Below are 20,754 nucleotides of genomic sequence, written 5' to 3'. Positions count from 1 at the left end.
GATTTCTAACCCTTCTGCCCTGAAATGCCTCCTTGGGGCAGGAGTTGTCTGCCTTCCCTATAGGAGGCTGGGTGTAAAGAATGTAATTCATTGTTTTTCTATTAAATTATTTTCTAAACTTGTTCTTCTCTTCTTGACCTGGGAAAAGCTGGAGGTAGCCCCTGTTCACAGGCTGGGACTAGAGGAGCCCCAGGAAAAGCTGGGTGACATGAGGGAGGGCTGGGGAGGCCCCAGGGTGGGCGAGTGAGAGCCACATCTGCCTCCTGCCCTTAGCCCCTGGGAGATCTGGGAGAGTCAGGTGGACCAGCCACCAGTCCTCCCACCACCCAGGAGACCAGCACAGGCCTGGGAGCCCAGGCAAGGCCCTTCCTCTCTGCACGTGGAGGAGGGCTCAATGGCAAGAGTGCAGTCCTGTTACCCTCTGTGCTCTGCACTGCACACTCCCTCACCCCAGTCGCTACCCGCTCTTACCCTGGGCCAGTGAGTGGGCAGTGAGCTAGATCGGGGAAAGGGCATCCTCTAGGGTGTCCTGTGTTCATGCTCAGCTCCCCAGACCCCCCAAGTTGGGGTGGTTTCCAGCAGCCCTCACCCCAGCCACTGATGGGGTCTTGGCCTGAATGGCACTCAGGAGCATCTTTGGGGACTTAGGGGAAGGGGAGCTCACCCCCTGGACAGCCACCAAGGCTGCTCAGCCTTCCGTGCAGACCTTAAAGGGCTGCTGTACAGGGAAGGAAACGTTAGGAGGGACCTAATTTCCCTGAAGCCTGGCTGTTGGGAGGCAGCGTAGAGCAGTGGCCCAGAGGGCAGGAGGCGTAGCTAAAATTCTGGCCTTGCCATTTGGCCCTGAAGCTTGGGACCCACTGATTAGCCTGTTTCTCAGTAAAATGAGGATGAAGATAAATGCCCCGTGGGAATGTTAAGGATTAAATGAGTCACCATACATGAGCCTGGCACACAGAATTCAATAAATGTTATTTTCAGATGGGGAACGGGCTGGACGAAAAAGCCTCAGTGAGTAAAATGAGGGGAAGGAAGGAGGAGAATGAATGGACCCAGCTGGGTGGGTGAGTGGAGAAGAATGGGTGGGAGGGAGAGTGGAAGTGAGGAGGACAGGGTTTGTGAAAGACTAATTGAATAGAAGGATGATGGGACGAAAGGTTGGCCCCTCAGACCCCAGTTGTTTGTTTGTGATGTCTGCATTGGCTGTCTGAGAACAGGGGCCTGGTATTATGATACATGTGGATGTGGAGAGGAGTGGGCCCCCATGGGGGCACTGGGTACAGGAAAGGCCTGGGAGGCTGAGGCAGGTGGAGGAGGCCCTGGGGAAGGGCCCTTCCTGGGCAAGACATTTAGATGTGTCTAAGCCACCTGCCAAGGAGGGAGGCAGCCCAGCCAGAGGAGGTGGGGCTCCCTAGGGCTTTCTTTGAATGACAGAGGCCTATGGGAAATATGCTAATCTGCTTTTTTAATAATATGGTTTTTCTCCTAGGAGTGAGAGTTGTTTCTGTCTCTCACCTTTAAAACCTTGAAAGTGCCCAAGTAATGTTTGTGATGTATCTATGGTTCTTGACTACCAGTTAGAACTAGGTCTGTAAAAAAAAAAAAAAAAAGTGCCCAAGGCAGGGCAGGCCTCCTCCACCCCCCTGCTGCCCACCACCCCCTCCAGCATCTGGGCGCTTACTCTGCCCTGTTCTCCTACCTCCACTAAGTCCCCCAAGCCCAGCCAGCGTTGGGCCCTTCTCCCAAAGGACCAACCCTGGGAGAAGAGCAGGGGAAGGAAGCGGGAGGCGGGGGAGGCCAGCAGAGCCAGGGGACCCCTCAGCCTGTCCTCCATGCCCATCTCTGCCTGAGCCCCAGAGCCAGCTCCTGCCCCAGAGCCTCCACTACCCACCCCCCACCCCGATTCCAGGGACGTGCAGACAGGTCAGAGCTGCTCAGGGTTCTCAGGCTGTGAGGAAGGAACCTGCCGCTCCCTAACCCCAGGCCCCAGCCAGCCCACTGTGTGAGGGTTCAGTGAGTGCTCACCCCCCAGCCTCCCCATGGCCCACATTCCTGCCTCTTTTGCTCTTGGTCCTGAAAACCACTGAGGGGAAAGGGGTCTGTCCAATCCCATTAGGCAGAAGGCCCCGGAGGGTGGAGTGCTGACGTGAGCCTTGCTGCTGACGCTGCCAAGGAGGCCCATGCCCGCCCCCCACACACAGCCTGGGGCCAGGACTTGGTCTCCTCCAGCTCCAGGAAGATCAGGAGGGGTTTTTGTCCAGTGACTACCCCGGGGGGCAGCCTAGGAGCAGCTCAGAGGCCCAGACCCCTTCCCCTGGGATGCTCAAGAGAGAAGGCCCAGCGTGACAGCCTGAGCAGCAGTGCCCAGCTCCTGGGCCTGCGTCCTTCCCTGCCTCCACCCTCCTAACTCCTCATCCTCTCTCCTCCACCTGTCCCTCCCCACATTACCTATTGCACAGGTTTTATGTTCCTTGTTCTTATTTTACAAAGGAGGCCTAACAGAAGCTTTGCCCTTGAAACCAAACCCTCAGCTCTTCCACCTGTAAATCTTGGCTGGCTTCTCCACAGGCTGGTGTCAAGTGGGGGCACCAGGGTCAGCCTGTAGCACCTTGTTCCTCTCAGGCCCCTGGGGTGGCCTGCTTGTGGACCCTCCTGGTTGGTCTCCTGGATACGCCCCCCCCCCACACACACACACCAGTGAGCAGGATGAGAGGATGAGATTTAGACTCTTCACTTTTTTTTAAAGAATGGGTTACCATTTATTGATATGGTCCATCATGTGCCAAGGGCTTTACGAATGGTCACCTTTTGAAACAGGTATTATTATTGGGTGGGGTGGGGCTCTTAATTTCACAGGGGGGAAAACAGGTTCAGAGAAGGAAAGGGACCTGCTCAAAGTCACACAGCAGTGCCTGGGCTGGAACACAGTTGCCCTGCCTTCTTTTTGTTACACCTTCCATTTCCAAGTGTGGAGGGGGATATAGGCACAGGTGCCAGAGACAGCTGTGGTTGAGCCTCAGCCCCTCCTACAGTCTCAGGTAGTGACCCAGCCTTCCTGAGGTGCCGCCCATCCAGATGGCTGCCACAGCCTCCTCAAAGCCCAGAGTTATTTCATCGGGCCACAGGCTGAACCTGGTGCTCAGTCAGTGCGGGGACCCCGCCCCAGCCCAGGGCCCTGAGAGGGCAGAGCTTGAATATCCTATAGGAGCTGGCACTCCTGTGAAGCTGTGGGTGGGAGGTAGAGGACACCCCTCCAAGGGCAGGGTTAGGGGCCTGTGAAACCCAAGACTCCTGGAGGTCAGTAAGAAGTGGGAGAATAGGCAGGTCATCTGGAATTTTTATTTTTCACTGAGCTGAGAGAGGAAATCCAGCTATGGAATCCAGAGAGAGTTCTACAGGAACAGAACAGAAATTGGCTGGGCCCTGGGCCCAGAGAAGGCCCGGAGCCACCTGGGCTGCTGTTCAGTGCCAGCTTCATCCTTGGCACTAGGCCCCTCACAGCATCACTCAGCTTCCGAGAGCCAGAGCCCACGGTGGCAGCCGCTTAAGGCTGTGGCTGCAGCTGCTGCCCTACCCAACGAGGGCTGTGGGGTTGACTCTTAGGGGCCGGGGAGGCCAAGCTAGAAAGTCTTAGAAATCACCCAGTCCGTTCCCATGTTACAGATGATGAAATAAGGCCCAGAAAGGGCACTGGGTTTTAAGGAGAATAAATGTGGAGACTTGAACTCAGGCCTCCTGACTGCTGAGGGTGTCTGCCTCAAGCCCCTCTCTAAGCGCATCTGAATGTCGGTGTCTAGAGGAGCTAGGCACCCAGGGGAGCTGGCCTGTGTTTGTGTTTGCGTGGGCCAGGATGCATCTGCGGCATATCCCTCTGCACATGCAGGGTCTCTGTGTCCCTCTGTGTGTCCCTCTATGTGTGCTTCTATGTTCAGGAACTTGGGGCCATGGCCAGAGAGGGTCGGGCCTATTCTTACAATCTTGGGAGGCCTTCCCAGGCTGAGTAGGGAGGGTGGGTCCTGAGGGGTAGGGTGAGGAATGGAGACTTGGGTCCCATGGGAGAGGGAGAAAGCAGAAGGCAGATTGGAGCCATGGATGAGAAGGGTCCTGGGGCTGGCCTGGGGCAGGGAAACAAAGCCAAGATGGGCTATGGGTCCCTGGAATTTGAGGCATGCTGTTAGCACTTACGTGGGGCCAGCCCTCTGGTCACCCCCGTGGGCAACCCCAGAGGAAGTAGTCACATGATGCGGCACTTCTCAGCTGATTGCTTGAGGCCCCCCAGTGTGGTCTGGGCCTTGTCCTTAAGTGAGCCAAGGTCCAAGCCAGGGAGACTGGGCAGCTGCCCAAGGACCGAGGCCCTTTCCTCCTCCTCCTCTGTGTCCTCCTCAATCATCTTGGCCAGCTCCCGGGGCAGCTCCACGTCTCCACCTGCCATCTGGATCTGGCTCTCATCTGTCTCATTCTGAAGGGAAGAGGAAAAGGGGTGGGGTGGGGTTGGAGGTCTGTGAGAACCCAGAGTTGAGTGGCAGGGAGGAGGCCTGGGCTGGGTTCCAGGCCCCAAGATTCTGGAGCTCCATGTTCCAGTGAGCTCAGTCCCCCTCCCCCATCCCAGGATCAAGCTTTTGACGCTGGGATATGGAGACCTTGCACTTTTACACCACCTCACTTCACTCTGAGATGCTGAAGGTAAGACACTAGCATAGTGAGTAATGACAACATGAAAATCCTTCAGAGGCAGACTGAGTCAGCTAAGTCGTGTGTTGACCATCATTAACTACACTGAAGGATGTTACCAATCACAGTGATGGGTTCCATTCACCAAACACCTATCCTGTGGCTGACACTGAGCTGAGTGCTTTCAATTCTCACAACAACCCTGTGAGGTAGGTATTGTTTTTCCCATTTTACAAAAAAGGAAATTGAGGCTCAGATAACTTAAGTAACTTCTAGGAAGTGAGGGAGCTAGATTTAAACCTATGTCCCTGATTCCAACATCTGTGTTCTCCTTACACAGCACCTGCCTACTGATTGTCATTGCACTTCCCTGTCCCTTTGGGGGCCCTGGGGCTTTCCACTTTATGTCCTACTGAGTTACAGCCGAGTCTGCTCTCTCCTACTGGACTCAAGTGTTCCCCGATGGCAGAGTTGTGTCTCTTATACGCTTAGTGCGAGCATTGGAGGAATGACTCCATTCCTAGCTGAGTTTAACTCTCCCTTTGAGAGATTTTCAAAAGACTAGTGTGCTCTGGGGAGTCAGAGGCAGCCACGGGCTCAGTGAACATTTGTTGAGTGAGTGAATGTGACATTCACATATCTGATCTTCCAATTCAAGTGGAAGATCAAGGTCAGGTGTTCCGCAGCCTGTGCTTCTGTTTCTCTTCAGAGTCTAGCACAATTCTGGGCACGGGGAGTGGCTTGTGCCTCAGTTCCCTCCTTAGGCAACAGGAGTAGAACACTTACATGGTCATCTGATGCTGCAGTACCTAGGGGAGACATCCTCCTGGCTGCTTGGCCAACCAAAGGGGTTCCTTTGCTCTCTGCAGACAGACTTCATACTCTGGAAGGCAGCAAGGGGTCCGGGAGCAAGGGCAGGCTCAGCATGCAGGGGCTTGATCTCTGATCCCGGTTCCATCACTCGCTGGCTGTATGGCCTTAGCCAAGTCCCTTAATTTCTCTGAGCCTCAGTTTCCTTATTTGTAGGTGTGGGTAGTAGCTACCTGGCAGAGTCACTGAGGGGTTAGGTAAGGGTGTGAAGGTCAAGTGCCTGGCCCACAGAAGGTGCTGCCTTCTTTCCACCCACCTCCCTCCCTGGGTGTTCAGAAGCCCCAAGAGATTTCACCTGTGGTAAAATCTACTGCCTTCCAACTCTCCATCTGCCTAGGCCTGACTCTGGGTTGGGTGAGTGGGGGTTGGAGGAGAGAAGGGGCCTGGAATGGTGCCAGACACACAAACCTATCAGTCCCCCGAGGACTGGACTACCCCTCAGCGCCAAGCCCTGGCTTGGCGGGCTCCAGTTAACAGTGAATGAATGAACGAGTGAGAGAACCCATGATTTAATCAAACACTCCCTGAGAGCTGCGGCGCCGGGAGCGGGGCAAAGGAGTTCGGGGCCCAGAGCTCAGGGGTCCCGGTGGTGCCTTACAGCCCTGGCTCCTAAGCTTACCTTGGGCAGCCGGTATTTGTCTCGGAAGTGGCTCCGCAGCGTGGCCCGCTCTGCCTTCCTTTGAGTGAACTGCGCGTCCCGCTCCATCCTGTGGGGGCACCGGGGGCGGAATCACTGCCCGGGCTGTGAAAATGGGCGGGGTCTGCGAGGAAGGGGCGGGAAGGGTCTCTGGGTCCTGGCGGCAGTTTGCATCCCTCCTGCCCGACGGCCTGTATTTTGGGTGCTCGGTGCTCTGACCAGCCGGGATTAGTCTTTACTGCCTCTCCCAGCTATCACAGAGCCCTTTATCGCCTCCGTACCCGTCGCTGGACGGAAGCTATCGGGGCGGGGGTGTCTGTCTGTCTGTCTCTGCGGGCCCTAACATATGTCCCTCGCGGTCTCCGACTCGGTCTTTTCCTTTCCTGACAGGTTGTGTCGTGTGGGGCGAAGTATTCAGGACAGACATGGGTTCGCGTCCTGAATCCACTACCACTTTATGTCTTTGAGTAAGCCACTTACCTTCCTCTTTTGTAAAATGGGGATAAGACTTCGCAACTCACAAAACTGTTATCACGATTAAGTGAAATAATAGCTAACATTTAATGATTTGCCATGTTCCAGGCGCTCCGCTAAGCAGTTTATGTGCATTAAGTAATTTAACCCTCATGAATACATAAGGCATGTTTTATTACCATTGCCATTTTACAGAAGAAGAAACCGAGGCACAGAAAGGTTAAGTAACTTGCCTAGGGTCACCCAGATAAAAAGAAACGAAGCCAGGATCTGACCCAAACAGCTTAGCTGTGGAGTTCAGCCCCTAACGCCACCCCAGCTCCCTCTCTGTCCCAGCGTCGTCCTCACACAAGTAGCCTCAATTATCTATGAGTGCCCCCATCTCAGGATCTGTCTCCATGACTGATACCGCCTCAGCTGCACCGCTTTTCTCAGAGCCTCAGGCTCAGAGGAGCTCCAGCTGGAAGACACAGACGGCTGGGACCAGATCGGATTAAGGGATTACTTGTTTCGTCAGAAACAAGTAATGCACGTGCCCTCACCTTGTCCCAGGCCCCTATCTCCCCGTCCCCCACTCCTTCTGGGCCCGAGTGTGGAGCGGGGTTCTGGGTTGAGATGGGATGGCTCTGGGGGCAGCCTAGAGGGCGCATCCCAGCCTCTCACCTCGTCTAGAAAAGTAGGGGAGGGGCTCGGGGTCTGAGACTGCCCTAAGGGTGGGCCGCGCGGCCCTTGGGGGGTGGGGAGGGCTGCTGGAGCCAGGAAGGGATCCCACTCACTTCTCTTCCACCAGTTGCTTCTGGTACTCCTCATACTCCTCTCGGCTCATGCCCTGCGCTTCGGCGGCCGACTTGTCCCCGTCCCCCTTGTCCTCGCCGCCCCCCAGGCTCCCAGTAAGGTTCTTCAGCTGGCCGCCCACCATGGTCTTCACCATGAACGCCATGGTCTTCGCTGGCCCGGGCACCGGGCGCCGGGTACCACGCGGCGGGCACCCAAGCACGTCCGCGCCTACTTCAGCACTAGGGCTTACGGACAGCTCCTGCCTGCGGCAGGAGCCCCACGCTCTGCACCGCCCACCGCCCGCCCCTGTCCGGGCCCGCCTCCACCTCCCCAAACCCCTCCTCACAGGGGGCGGGGGGCATGCACGGGGCTGAGGAGGCGGGACCACGTGCTCGCTCCTCACACCCGCCTCCCCCACGTGCCTCCTTCAATGCCAAGCTCCTCTGGGCACTGCTGCCAACGGATTGGGGCCGGCCGCGAGGGGTTCGGGGAGGGGGTCGCTCCCCAGGGGAACAAGCTGTGCTGTTATACGCCCAGCACACAGCTCCCTATTCTCCCGCCCACTTCCTCCTCCCCGGGTAGCCAGGATTTCAGCTGGGAATGCGAGTAGCCGTGGTCCCTCCCCAACCTTCTTTCCAACCCACTGCCCCAGCAGCTGCCCAGAGAGCTTGACACTGGGAAAGGGAGGGAGATCAGAGAGCAGGGAATACCAATTATGGCTCCATGGGTTGCCTCTCAGAGTTCTGGGTCACGCGCCTGCCCTGCTGACCCCTGGAGCTACAGGGAGCATCGAGAGAGAGTTGTTCGTGGTGATGCTGCCTGGGCTGGACCAGGAGGCACCACTCCTTGTTCTGGCTGAATTTGGGGACAGAATTGTACACAGCTGTGACTCCATCTCCCACCATAGCCCAGGGTTCAAGGCCTGTGGGGTAACTGGTCTTTTGTCAGTCAAGCCAGTCCTTGGCCTCCTTGCCTGCTTGGAGCCCACGCTCAGCTACCATCTAGAAGAGGTTGCCTTCAGAGAGATTAAGGTGAAGCTGGAAGGTAAATGACCATATCAAAGCATGAGGAGAGGGAAATCACCTTTAATAAGGTTGGAGCTCCCCAAAAGCTAAGGTGTGGGTAAGAGCTGGGTACCCAGAGGCAGAGGACACTGGCCAAGCTCTCCACCTCCCAGACATAGAGTGACTTCCTAATGATGAGAAGTGGACATTTCTTCAGGGCGTTGAGGTAGGTCACCCATGTATGCTGGGGGAGAGGGGCTGCCTCCTCAGAGCCCCCAGGGTCCTAGGGACTTGTGGTGCAGGACTCAAAGGAAGGCTGCCTGTGGACAAATAGTCCTGAAGGTTCTTGTCCAGCCCCTGCTTGCTGCCAGGGAGAGAAGTTTACTTGGGCTTCTCCCTTCTGGGCTCTTGAGACCAGTCTCCTTATATTTACTATACCCACCTCCCTACACTCACTGCACCATAGCACCCCCTGCTCTGGGGCCTTCTATGGCTCCCTTGGCCTGCTCCATCAGTACCACACTGTCCTCCTGGCATTCAAGGTCTGTCCAGGTGGTTCCAACCTTATGGCTACCATTGCACTCATATATAACACATAAGCCTGTCATCATTTCCAACTCATACCTTTGCTGTTCTCCACATCTGCCGGCCATCCCCTCTCCCACTGTGCTTTTAAAACAGCACACTTCACTCCTCCTCCAGGACCACCCCAGCGCGCACTGATTCTTCTTGTCTTGAAATACCACCAACAAGGACTGTCCCGTTTCTAAGCTCCTTAGCACACCTTACATCTCTAAGTGTTTCATTCATTTACGAACACTCATTAAGCAGAAACGGTGACCTCCCCCCAACCTTTTAAATTCTCTTTGCCCAGTTTCACAAACTGGTCCCACCCTTTGCTCTACAGTATTGAACTTGCCACTTTTTCTCCAAAAGATATATTTTTTCATGCTTCCATGCCTTTTCTCATGCTTTTTCCTCTATATCAATGCCTTTACTTATCTTGTCAGGCTGGAAATCTAGTGGCCTTGAGGACCCATATCAAATGTCCCTTCCAGGTGATTCCCTGATCTCCCCAAGCTGGCTCAAGTACTTTTTCCTGCACTCTTATAGCCCCTGAGCTTCCTGCCATCATGGCATTGACCACAAAGGACATGACTGTCAGTTACTTATCAGTTTCTCACATTAGAGAGTGAGTTCTCTGAGGGTAGGACCTAGATGGGACCAGGAGATGAGCAGTCAGTCAGTAGTCTCTATTGAAAAAAATGGGTCCTAACTTGGGCGCTGCTTCTTGCCAGCTGGGGGACCATGCAGGTCCCCCGCTGGGCCTCAGTATCCCCTCTCTCAAATTGAATGGCTATGGCCCAGACTCAAGAGATGCTAGGTAGGTGTGGGAAGTCCTGCCATGGGAAGGTCCACCTGAAGTGTACATAGCAGAAGAAGCCTGCAGTCTGGATGAGGAGGAAGAACAGGAAGATTCCAGGCTGCAGACACGAGGAAACCCCTGGGGGCCGACCAGGTGGGCAGGAGTCCTTGGCTGCCGCTTTCTGAAAGGAGATGTTCTAAGATCCTGGATCAGCTTCTTACCCAGAAGGAGGGAGGGGACCTAGAATCTGGGCCACTGTTGGCTTTGTTTCCCTCTCCCAGTGTTGGGGTACCCTGACTCTCATCCAGGGAACTTGGAGAGAGGGCAGAGTACAAAGCTGCCTCCCCACCCCAGATCCCATGGCTCCATCTGTGGGAACAGCTGGGAGGGCCTGGGGCCTGGGATCTCCAGGGGGCCGAAGTCTCTAGAGATAAACAAGAGAGAGAAGTAGAGAGCAAAAGACAGAGTGATGGAGAGGGCAAGGAAAAGAGCAAGATGGGGCGGGGCACAAGGAAGAGTGGACTGCACCGCGAAGCTTTCGATGATCTGGGGCACAGCCCATTCCCATTTATCTTCTGGTCATTGTGGAAGCTGGGCCAAGTGGTCTCCAGGGCCCTGCTGGTACTGAGAGTCTGTGGGACTCTCCAGAGAGCAGAGAAGGCAGAGAGAAGATGATATCTGTGGGCCTGCATGCCTGTGTGCATGCACACACAGACACAGACACAGGTGTGCCTGACAGGAGTCCCAGGAGGGGAGGGCAAAGGCAGGAGGGGCCTGGGGCTGCAGAAGTGCTGGAAGAAGGGGGCTGAGCCCCACGGCCCCCCCTTCCTTGCCCCTCACCACTGGACCCCGCAGGTCCTTCTGCAGAAGGCTCAGGATCTGGGCCAGCTCTAGGAAATGATGCTTGGTGCCCACAGGCAGATAGAAGACCTGGGCTCTTGAGGCCATGTGAGCAGCTGCATCCCTGGTGCAGGGTGGAAACCAAGGGAAAGAGCTCATTATCCCCTCTGATTGCACCCAAACTGCCTAACCATTTCTCATAATCCCCAAAGGCAGCACCTGGGTGAGAAACAGACACCATCCATATGGCTCCTTTTGGGGACTGGTCTTTTTACTCCAGAGCTTCTCCTCAAGACAGCTTTAGCTCAGAGAAGCATCTCCCTAAAGCTGTCTGTCTCCACCCCAGGCTCCCTGGGCTCTGCCTTCAGTCTCTGGCCCCCAGGGATTTAGATCCTCTTCCTCATCCCATCTTCCCTCCCCCAGGCATCTAGATGTAGGGAGGAGGGCTGGGGTTGTGGTGCAGCCACAGGGTACAACCTGAAGCCATCCTCCTCCCATGGCATCAAGGTGACCCCCTGCCCCCAGGGCTCTATGGGTAACTCCAGAGGCCTGGCCTAGAGAGGGCTGCTGGGAGGCCGGAGGAGGGTAAAATGAAGTCATGGACTGCCCACCCCCCAGCTGGGCCTGATTCTGTTTGTGCTCCCTCCAAGAACCCCATCAAAATGTTCCCTGCTGGGACTTCCCTGGCAGTCCAGTGGTTAAGACTCCGTGCTGCCAGTGCAAGGGGCGCGGGTTCGATCCCGCATGCCGCGTGGAGCGGCCAAAAAAAAACGTTCCCTCCTTCCAGAAGCTATCACTGAAGGAAGGCTCAAATTTACTAACCCTCCTGGGGTGAGAATGTCTCAGGGAGTTGTGCTTAAACTAGGAGTTTCAAAATTTTAACTTGATTCCGTTAATTTCAGGTCGGTTCAACAAACCTAACTCAGCCCCTAGCTCCTCGCTATGCTGCAGACTTTGTGCTGGGTGCTCGGGAAAGGATGAAAGGAATAAAGGATTAATGGGGGGTGGTCTTCAGGCAGAGAAGCCAAGTTGGTGGATGGAGACTTCTCCTTCCTCTCCCCCAGGATCCTCGTCTCCCTGTGCCCTTACCTCATCTCTTGCAGGTCTTGGAGCAGAGTCCGCTGTCCATGGAGTAGGGCACTGACCTTAGCTGAGTCCTGCAGGAGTGCCAGCCTCTTCTCTAGGGCCCAGGGCACAGCCCCTCTCTTCGCAGAGTTCACCTTCCCCCGGGATTTGCAGCCCTCTTCCTTCTAGAGGCCTTACCCCATTACCTGGGCCCTCCTCGTTTGGGATACAGTAGGTTTCTCTAACCCTCTCCACCTGGGCTTCTGACTCCCGCCTCCTCTCAAAGCCTCTCCTTGAGGATGGTGGTTTCCCCCTTGACAGTGGCCAATTGGGAGCTTTCTCAAAGTCCCTCCCCTTTCCAGTAGCGGTTCTGCCCCGGAAGGAGGCCAGTCCTCTCCTCCCCACTTCCCCCAGGGCACAGTCAACTCCCGGTGCTTGGGTCGTTGGCCACCTCTCTCAGGGGTGGGTAGAACCTGGCAGGGGGAGTCCTGGGCCTGGCCTTGGCGCGTGGCCTCCCTCCCCTCTGCCCCACTCCAGCAGCCCAGCCTCAGCTGCTCTGTCCTGAGGACATGATTCAAACCTAGAGCTGCCAGAGCCCAGCAAAGCTCACAGGAGCCGCTGGCCTCTTCTGCCCAGCATCTAGCATCTTGACTGAGCTCAGCTCTCAGGCCCCAGGCTGGGTCTGCCATGGGACATGACTCCCCAGGGGAGAAGCCAGGATGGCAGTGGAGGGGAAATGAGGATTCTGAGCATTAGGCAAGCGTATGTGAATCAAATCACACGTGGAGCTACATGCAAATAAGCACCCGGTCTATTTCTGTCCCTTGTCTGGAGACCCGCATCTAAATACGTGGCAACTCGTTTCCCCAGCCCCAGCCGTGGGGCTCTGTGAGCCTTCGCTGTGCAGAGCCGCCCTCCTGCCCATTCCCCTGCCTGGCAGGTCCACCCCATCGTGCGACCTGCAGCATTTCACCCCTGCCCTCCGTTCCCTCCAGACCCTGGGGGAGGCTAGTTCCCTAGTACGGTGCTTGCTCCTCTTTCTGGACAGAGGGAGCGCACTGGTGCCATCAGACCCAGTGCCCGTGGGGCTCGGCTTCTCCAGGCCTGCAGGCAGCCCCTTGGATGCCTGAGGGGCCACTCACCCAGGCCTCCTCCGGCCTGGTCTGGCCTGGGGACACCAGCTGCTTCTTCCGTTGCCTCTCAGCCTGTGCCAAGTGCTTCGAGAGACCCTGGAGAGCCTGCAGAATCTGGCTGTGTCTGTGCAGTGTCTCCTCCAGGGCAAAGCTTCTTCCCCCTGGGGATAGGGGCAGAGCTGGGACAGGCAGCCGCAGCTGGGGTGGGGCAACAGATCCTATCTTTCGAAGGCTTCTTGGAGGGCCAGAAAGGTGTGGCTTCTGCCTCCAAGACTCTCCCCTGGAAAGAGGTGTTTGGGTGGTGGGGCAGGGACAGGACACATCACCTGGGCCCCACAGCCTGCTTACATATGGCCTCCTCAGGCCTCCGTGTCCCCACTGGTTAAAGGACTCCTGATTCGAAGGGAAGAGGATCCTGTGACCCTCAATCGAGCCCTTGCCCCACCTGCCCGTTCCCTGGGTCCCTACCCTCTTCCTGGACTTCACAGTTCGGCTTTGGAATCATGTCCTCCTTGGTGCCCAGGGCCAGCCTTGCCCGCAGCCCTTCCAGCTGCCTTGCCAGGCGGAGCTGCTCTGTCTCCAGGAAGGGCTGCGGGGGAGGCTGGAGGAAGAAGATGAAAACTTAGGCCCCAAACCCATGGGAGATCTGGGGGCCGGGGAGTCTCCTCACAGGGCCTCCCACAAGCCCAGTCCCCCTCCCTGACCAAACATTCACCCCAGGATGGGAAGACACCCCCACCCCGCTGGTTCTCTTTCCCATACAGCTGGTTCTCCTTCTGCCACCAGGCCCAGAACTTTCCAGTCCTCCCAGCCCCACTGCACTGCCGACCCTCACACCCTTCTCTCCTGCTGCAGCCCAGACCCCAGCAGCTCTCTCAGGCCTCAGGCCTTGGTCCATGCCACTTCCTGTGTTCTTCCAAGTTCATCTTTGCCATGCGGTCTTCCCGGCTCTCCTGGCTGGTTAGGACCCCGCTGTGCTCCCATAGCTCCTAGTCAGGCTGGGAGGTCCTTGAGGACAGACAGGGCCTGGCTCTGGGTCACCTCTGGTCCCCAGCACTGCCTAGCACAAGACTTGGCCTGAGCAGAGCTCCATGAGCCGGTAGAGATAAGGGTTGGAATGACAGGTCTGGTAGCTGGACATGAGAAGAGCATCTGGGGAGGGGAGGGATCCCTGGGCTGCCTCTCTCCCAGCCCTACCCCCAGGGAAGGCCCAGGGCCAGCGCTACTTCTGCACCCGGCTCACGCAGACTCAAGGTCAGGAAGGACATCATGGTCATCTGGAAAGGGGGGTAGAGAGGGAAGGTAGCTCCCACCCGGCAACTCACTCACTCAGCCCTCTCTCCCCAGCCTCCATTATGTTCCTGGCAGGCACGAGATCTGGGTGACTTTGGGCAGCTCTGACCCTTGTCTTGTTCACTTCATGGGAAAGGTGTGAGGATCAGACCAGCAGATGGGTGGGCTGTGAGGGTTGACCCCCACACAGAGCCAGAGGGGGGCTGCCAGTGAGTGAGAAAACTGGACCGTCCTGACCTAGAGCCATGACCACAGGCCGAGCAGCACCCTCAGGCCACCACACAGAGGCCACCTCCTCCGCGTGGCTCTGACCATGTCACTGTCCTCCTCAGCAACCTTCCAGGGCTCCCCAGCTCCCAGAGTGTAAAGACCAAAGCCCTGTCATTCCAGGACTCCCACCTCCGGTTGCTCCCTGCTCCCCAGCTGAGTTCCTCCACGGGTTCTCTGTTATATCACATCCTTTTGCTCCATTTCTCTAAATGTCCCTTGCGGCTGTCCCTCTTCCTCTTGCCACACAGCTCCCAGCTAGGGGCCCTCACCTGCCAGGGTGCTGGTGGCTGCCGAGACCCCAAAGAAACCTCCAGGGGCCAAAAGCAGGGGCCCCACATCAACACAGACCTCGTCCGGGTCGCTGGGAGTGAGGTCACTGTTCAAGGACACCTGAGGGGCACAGAGGGTGCGGGCCCCTTGCAGAGGGAGCCCACTCCTCTCCCCTGACCCCGGCAAGGGGATCGTCCCCACCTGACTCACTGGCTCCCCTGGCCCGGAAGGCGGGCAGCAGCTTGGTGTCAGAGTGGTGCAGAGGGGCTCGCACACCCGGTCTCATGCCAGCCCCCCCAAGCATGTGCTCAGGGCCAGTTAGGAGACTGTGTAGGGAGGAGGATCCCTGGGGTGCTGCCTGCATGGACCAGGGACAGTGTGTGGTGTCACAGGTATGTCTGTGGGGTCATGGGCATTCAGAAAGCTCGAGCCCTGTCATCTGCACTCCCTGCCCGGTGGACCCACAAAAGCAGGAGGGGAGACTCCCACGCAGCCTCTGCCCCCAGTAGGTGATCTGTGCTCTGAAGGGGTAAGTCCGGTTCTGAAGTCCTGGTGGCAGGAGCCCAGTACCCGGCTGGCTCCATCCCTGTGGGCACTTGGAATCCAGCCAGGCCACACAGGACCCAAGGCCTAAACAGCAGGTGTGGTCCCAGAGGCCGTTCTTCCCAGGCCTGCAGTGCCAGCCACCCCCACTGGTGCAGGACCTGTCCTTGCTGTCTAGCTCGAGCCTCCCTTGCTGTCTTCTGCTCCTGTAGCAGAAGAGAGGGGAGCAGGGAAGCAGGCCTTGCCTGGCAGAATGCTGGGACTCGGCCCTCCCTGGGACTCCTCCCTAGGGGGCAGAGCCTGGACCAACAGTGGGGTTTCCACCCCCAGTCCCCCGGGCCTCGTCCCACGGGCTTCCCTCTGGGTACGGCTTCTCTTTCCTCTCCCTTCTGCCAAGCTTGGCCTGCAGCAGGACAGACAACACGAGACTCATCCTAGCAGCCAGGGACAGTGTGACCAGCCTGCCTCCCCCGCAGGGGCGGTGCTGCTAGCTCTGGGTGTTTGTTAGGAGTGTTGAGCCTGAGACGTCCTGAGTCTCTCTGGGCTCATGGACACACAGAAGCTCTCACACCAGAGAGCCTGTCACCACTGCCTTCAGCCACGAGGGAGGCGGCGCGGGGCAGGGGAAGAGCCGTGTGACCCGGGGCAAGTTACCTAAGCTTTCCAAACACTAGTCTCCCCACCTTTAAAATGAAGATAATAATTGAGATTCCCTCATAACATTGTTATGAGGGTCAACCAAGTAATGAATGTGAAGTACTTGGCGCTGTGCCTGGCGTACAGTAAGCTCAGGTCATAAACGTTAGCAATTACTCTAATTGTTACGAGCTAGGGGATGCCCGCCGAGAGACACTGACGAACTGGCCCAGCTACTGAGGAGGCAGCCTGGCTCAGGAGGGATGGGCAGCCACGTCATCTGAGAGAAAGAGACGGTGCAGGCAGGCAGCTGGTGCGGGAAAGGCGTGGACACTCCATGGGCAAATCTGCCCTCGTATCTCAGCTCTGTGCACAACGGTGTGACCTGGGGCAAATCACTTCCCCTCTCTGGGCCTCAGTGTCCTCACCTGTAACTGGGCACTAATGATCCCCGCTTCTCAAGAGTGTCAATATGAGATGATGTGAGTGAAAACACTGAGCACGGGCCCCACCTCGCATCATTTCTCTGCTCCCGCTGCCTGGGGCTGTTGGGTTGAATGAGCTGAGGACTCAGTGGGGGGTTCCCAGGAACAGCAAGCAAACTCTGGTCCCAGGCCCCGGAGGAGGAGGCACCTCTGGGACCGAGTGGGAGGGAGTCCCAGGGCAGTGCCATCAGCTTAGATGAGATACCAGAAAGGAGGGCACCGCCCTAGGAGTGGGGCTCCTCGCCAGAGGCCAGGGCAGGGGCATGGTGGGCAGAGCGGGTAACCGCCAAGCCCCTGGCAGCGCAGGAATGGGGTGCGGGGCAGGCCAGGCGGGGCCTTACCCAAGCGCCTCGTAGGGGTTGTGCCCATCACTGGACAGCACACGGATGGCAGGGCTCTTCTGTGTGGGAGGTGACAAGCAGCCTGGGCCATGGGCACAGCGAGGAGGGGGAGGGTGTGGGCGGGACGGCGTCAGGAGACCATGACTCACCTGGGTATCCTCAGCTGAGGAGTCGAAGAGGGTCCCAATGCCGTCCCCCGAGTCCAGCGTCCCCAGGACAGAGCCTACTTGGCCCCTGCCCTGGGTGTACCACACGGCCTGCGGGTCCCCAGCTGCTCAGCTCAAGGGTCCCTGCAGGACACTGGAACCCTGGGCTCACCGCCAGCCCCGCTGACTCACCCCCTCTACTGGACCTTGGTGGGGCCACTCACCATGCCCTGGGCTCCCCGGTGCCCCGGCCCAGTCACCCTCATCTGCATTTCCACCTCCCAGGCAGAGAAGAGGACGGGGGTCCTGCTCCACACGGCACCATTCCAGTTCCGCATGGCTGGGGCCAGCCGTACCTCCTCCGGGCCTGGGATGGCATCTGCGGACCAGGGCAGCTCAGGGCCTGGGCCCCACCAGCCCCTGCTCCCCCATCATTCTCTCTCATTGGTCAAGGCTGGGCTCCAGGAGGAGGAAGGAGGTAACATCACAGCCATTAGATAACAGGCTGGCTAGTCCGACACAGGAATCCACCGAAGAAGTGAGACCCCAGCACGGCTGGATGGGCCTTTGCCAGGGGAGGGCAACGGAGGCCAAACCCACACAGAGCACTTGCCCCGCATTCTCATGTAAGCCTCACCACAGGTCTGTGTGGCCTGCTTTTATAAGACCCCCTTTTATAGATGAGGAAGCTGAGGCTCAGAAAAGTTAAGGAGCTAAGTGAATTGGAACTCAGCTCCGTCTGACTCCAAAGTACAAGTTTTTTCCCCCATGAGACAGATTTGTGTCCAACCCTTTGTGTTTCTCAGATGAGGAAACAGAGGCCCTATGAGGGAAAGGACATGCCTGAGACCACAGAACACAGGGGATCACCTGGAGAGAATAACCACGTGGACGGTCAGAACTCTAGACCCTGAACAGACACTTGGGTGTGTCCAGACGCGGCTGGGCCTTCCTAATGGGGGCACCTAGGGGACATCTCAAGGTGGGGAAAGTATGAAAGCGAAGGTGGGAACTGGTCTGCGGGACTGAGGAAAGGGTGAGGGATGGAGTGAGTGTGAGAATTACCACTGGTGTGGGCGGGGTGGGGGAGGAGGGAAGAAAGGGGTGAGAAACTGAGGCAGGCTTGGCAGGAAAAGGAGAAGGGTGATCAGAGGCCCCGCCCCTGCTGGCTCCCCTCCTCTGCGGCCTGCCAGCCTGGAACGTGGCCCAGGGCCCAGGGCCCAGTCCCTGCCGGCCGTCCTAGAGACTGATAATCCAGCCTGTTTGCTTGGCAAAGGCCAGAGCTGGGGGCAGGGAGGCTCAGAGGCTGCAAGGCCAGGAGTGCCTCTGGAGTGGCGGGCGGGAGGCAGAGATGCCCACACCTGCCACCCTTCTGTGCTCTGCCTCATGTGGATTGTTCATGGGACCTCCCCCTAGACTGTGGGCTCCTTGAACCAGACTCAGCCCCGTGGCTCTGGGCTGGGCACACAGGGCATGGGGTGAGTCTGATACAAGGAGGAATGAATGAATGGACAGTGAGCATATCACTGGGTGGCCTTGAAGAATATACCTCTGCTCCCCTATATGGCCTGGGACACCCCAGACTTGGCATGGCCCAGAGCGTGAGTGTGGTATGGGCCTTGCCATCTTGGCCCTCAGGCATCCTGGTCCCGAGGCAGGGCCTGGCTCCGGGCTATGAGGAACAGCCCCCTCCTTTGCTTACCTCCTGTGTCTCTGCGAGGGAGGACTGGGCCTAAACCCTGCCGAGAGGGCTGGTCTTCTTAAAGGGATATTTGTTCTGGTCTCAGGAATCATGCTGTTTTTCAGAAATTTCATCTCGCAGACACGGAAATACACAATGGATCTGCTCTCCCTCTTTGGTTTGTCTGCTAGGAGGCTCTGAACCAGATCCACGGCCCAACTCTGAAGGGTGGGCAGACTTCACAGCTTATGTTTTGGCAACAAGCCACATTCTTGGACTCATCTCAGGACTCAACCCTAAGTCTTATTCTTCTCGCTCACTCCTAATTTAAACTCCTCTGTATTGCATAGGTCCTTATACGTCCTCCAGAATCTTTTTAGAACAAGACCAAGCAGAAGAGAGATTCTTCGTAGGTCTGGATTTAGAAGGCCCTGGATACAAAGTATGGGCTAAGAAGCTCTCATGCTTGCTTCCACCCAACAAACATACAGGGCAGGGCTGGGGCCCTCTCTGGCAAAACAGCTGGCCATGGGGATGCCTCCCTCCAGGCAGCCCCCTAGTTCTCTTGGACAGCCACAGACCCAACAGCGTGGAGCCAAAAGGTAGGTTGCTGCTGGTCCAAGTTGCCTGGTGTCTGTGTGTCTGGGACTCATCCTATGAACGTGTGTGTGTGTGTGTGTGTGTGTGTGTTCACAGGTCCAAGAGGCAGGGTGAGGGGTCCTCCAAGGAGGGGTAAAAAGAGAAGAGAGGGCTTCCCTGGTGGCGCAGTGGTTGAGAGTCCGCCTGCCGATGCAGGGGACACGGTTCGTGCCCTGGTCTGGGAAGATCCCACATGCTGCGGAGTGGCTGGGCCCGTGAGCCATGGCCGCTGAGCTTGCGCTTCCGGAGCCTGTGCTCCGCGATGGGAGAGGCCACAGCAGTGAGAGGCCCGCGTACAGAAAATAAATAAATAAATAAATAAAATAAAGAGAGAAGAGAGAAGCCCCAGGGCAAAGAAGAGGAGAAGCAGAGAGGAGAAACTGAGGCTGCTGGGTGGGGGTGGGGCTGTCGTGGAGCAGCAGACAGGTCTGGGAGGGGTCCTGGGCCCCTGGCACTGGCTGCCCAGGCCTGGCCCCATCTTGGGCAGTGGCTGGTACTGGCAGGCCTGCTCCCCACCAAGTCACAGCCACCCAGAGCTGGTCAGCCCCTCCAGTGTTCCACCCTGGGCATGGCTGGCCCCCTTACCTCCGTGATGGCTCCAGAAGGGTATTCCAGCCTCAGGCAATGCCAGCCTTGGTCCTTTGAAGCTGAGCTTGTACTCAAATCTTCGCTGAGGAGGGTGGCCCCACTCAGGGCTGTGAGGGTCCAGGAGTAAGAGGAGGAGGAGAGGCAGAGCAAGGGATCCAGGCCACGGACCACCAGCATTGTGAAAGGATCTGGTATCTGGGCCCAAGGGTGGATTTGCAGCTGGGAGGCCAGGGAGGGCCTTCTGGAATGGGGCCAGGTGGGGAGGAGCTGGGATGGGCCAGGAGCTGGGTTTTGGCACTGTCCTCTCCCCACCTGCCCAGCACAGACATCCTGTTCCTTCTAGGCCTGACCTCAGGCCCCGCCCGTCACTTCACCTCCAGCCTGACGGGCAGCCCGACCTCTTGCCAACCTGAGCTCTGCCCCTGCTCCTCGTCTCAGACCATCCTTCTACCTCCCTTCTGCCCCAGCGGCTGCAGGGCCTCAGGGGTCACTGGGATGGGCCACCCTCCGCAGCTCTGACTTTCTTCCCTGCCTGGGATGGGCCCCTATATCCTGCCTCCTTCCCACAGACGGATGTCCCCACTGTATGGCCATTACCTACCCACCCCATCCTTCCCTATCCTGCTCTCCCTGCTGCAATACTCCGCTCTCTGCCACATTCCCAAACGCTCATGCCTCCAAGCAACCTGGTTTCCTCAACAAATAAAGTATATGAAAATAGAAAGGGAGTCTTAAGAGACAGAGTAAATAAATGCAACGCATAGACCTTGTTTGCAGCCTAATTTTAACCAACTAAATGTGGGAAAAATGAGACAATTGGGGAAATTTGAACAATGGATATTTGATTAAATTAAGGAATTCTTGTTAGAATTTTTAGGAGTAATAATGGTATTGTGGTAGTTTTTTTTTTTTTTTCTTATGTCTTCTGGAGAAACATACTAAAGCTTTACGGATGAATTGACGTAACATCTAGGATTTGCTTCCAAATATCCCAGAGCTTGAGGGGAACAGGGTGCGCATGGCAC

The 20,754-nt window shown here is 57.2% G+C and overlaps 2 protein-coding genes across 2 annotated transcripts; both read right to left on the bottom strand.

Moving 5' to 3' along the window:
* Positions 1-4,234: 4,234 nt before the first annotated feature.
* CPLX3 (complexin 3) lies at positions 4,235-7,592 on the bottom strand (the record flags this gene model as incomplete). The annotated part of the gene is made up of 3 exons (XM_082854290.1): positions 4,235-4,459; positions 6,161-6,248; positions 7,429-7,592. 3 exons carry the CDS (start codon positions 7,590-7,592, stop codon positions 4,235-4,237), a joined length of 477 nt encoding a protein of 158 aa, XP_082710416.1.
* Positions 7,593-8,664: 1,072 nt separating this feature from the next.
* On the bottom strand, positions 8,665-19,906 carry LMAN1L (lectin, mannose binding 1 like; the record flags this gene model as incomplete). The annotated part of the gene is given in 17 exon segments (XM_082850590.1): positions 8,665-8,797; positions 9,853-9,980; positions 10,640-10,763; positions 11,729-11,796; positions 12,847-12,998; positions 13,306-13,438; positions 14,064-14,103; positions 14,105-14,114; positions 14,670-14,790; position 15,160; positions 15,162-15,211; positions 15,217-15,256; positions 16,676-16,734; positions 16,825-16,932; positions 17,046-17,200; positions 19,727-19,877; positions 19,880-19,906. Coding segments are annotated over 17 exon segments (1,500 nt in total).
* Between the last annotated feature and the right edge of the window lie 848 nt (positions 19,907-20,754).

The sequence above is a fragment of the Leucopleurus acutus genome, assembly GCF_964270905.1.
Source record: "Leucopleurus acutus genome assembly, chromosome: 1".
NCBI classification, from domain to species: Eukaryota; Metazoa; Chordata; class Mammalia; order Artiodactyla; family Delphinidae; genus Leucopleurus; species Leucopleurus acutus.
This window is presented reverse-complemented; position numbering and strand designations above follow the sequence as displayed.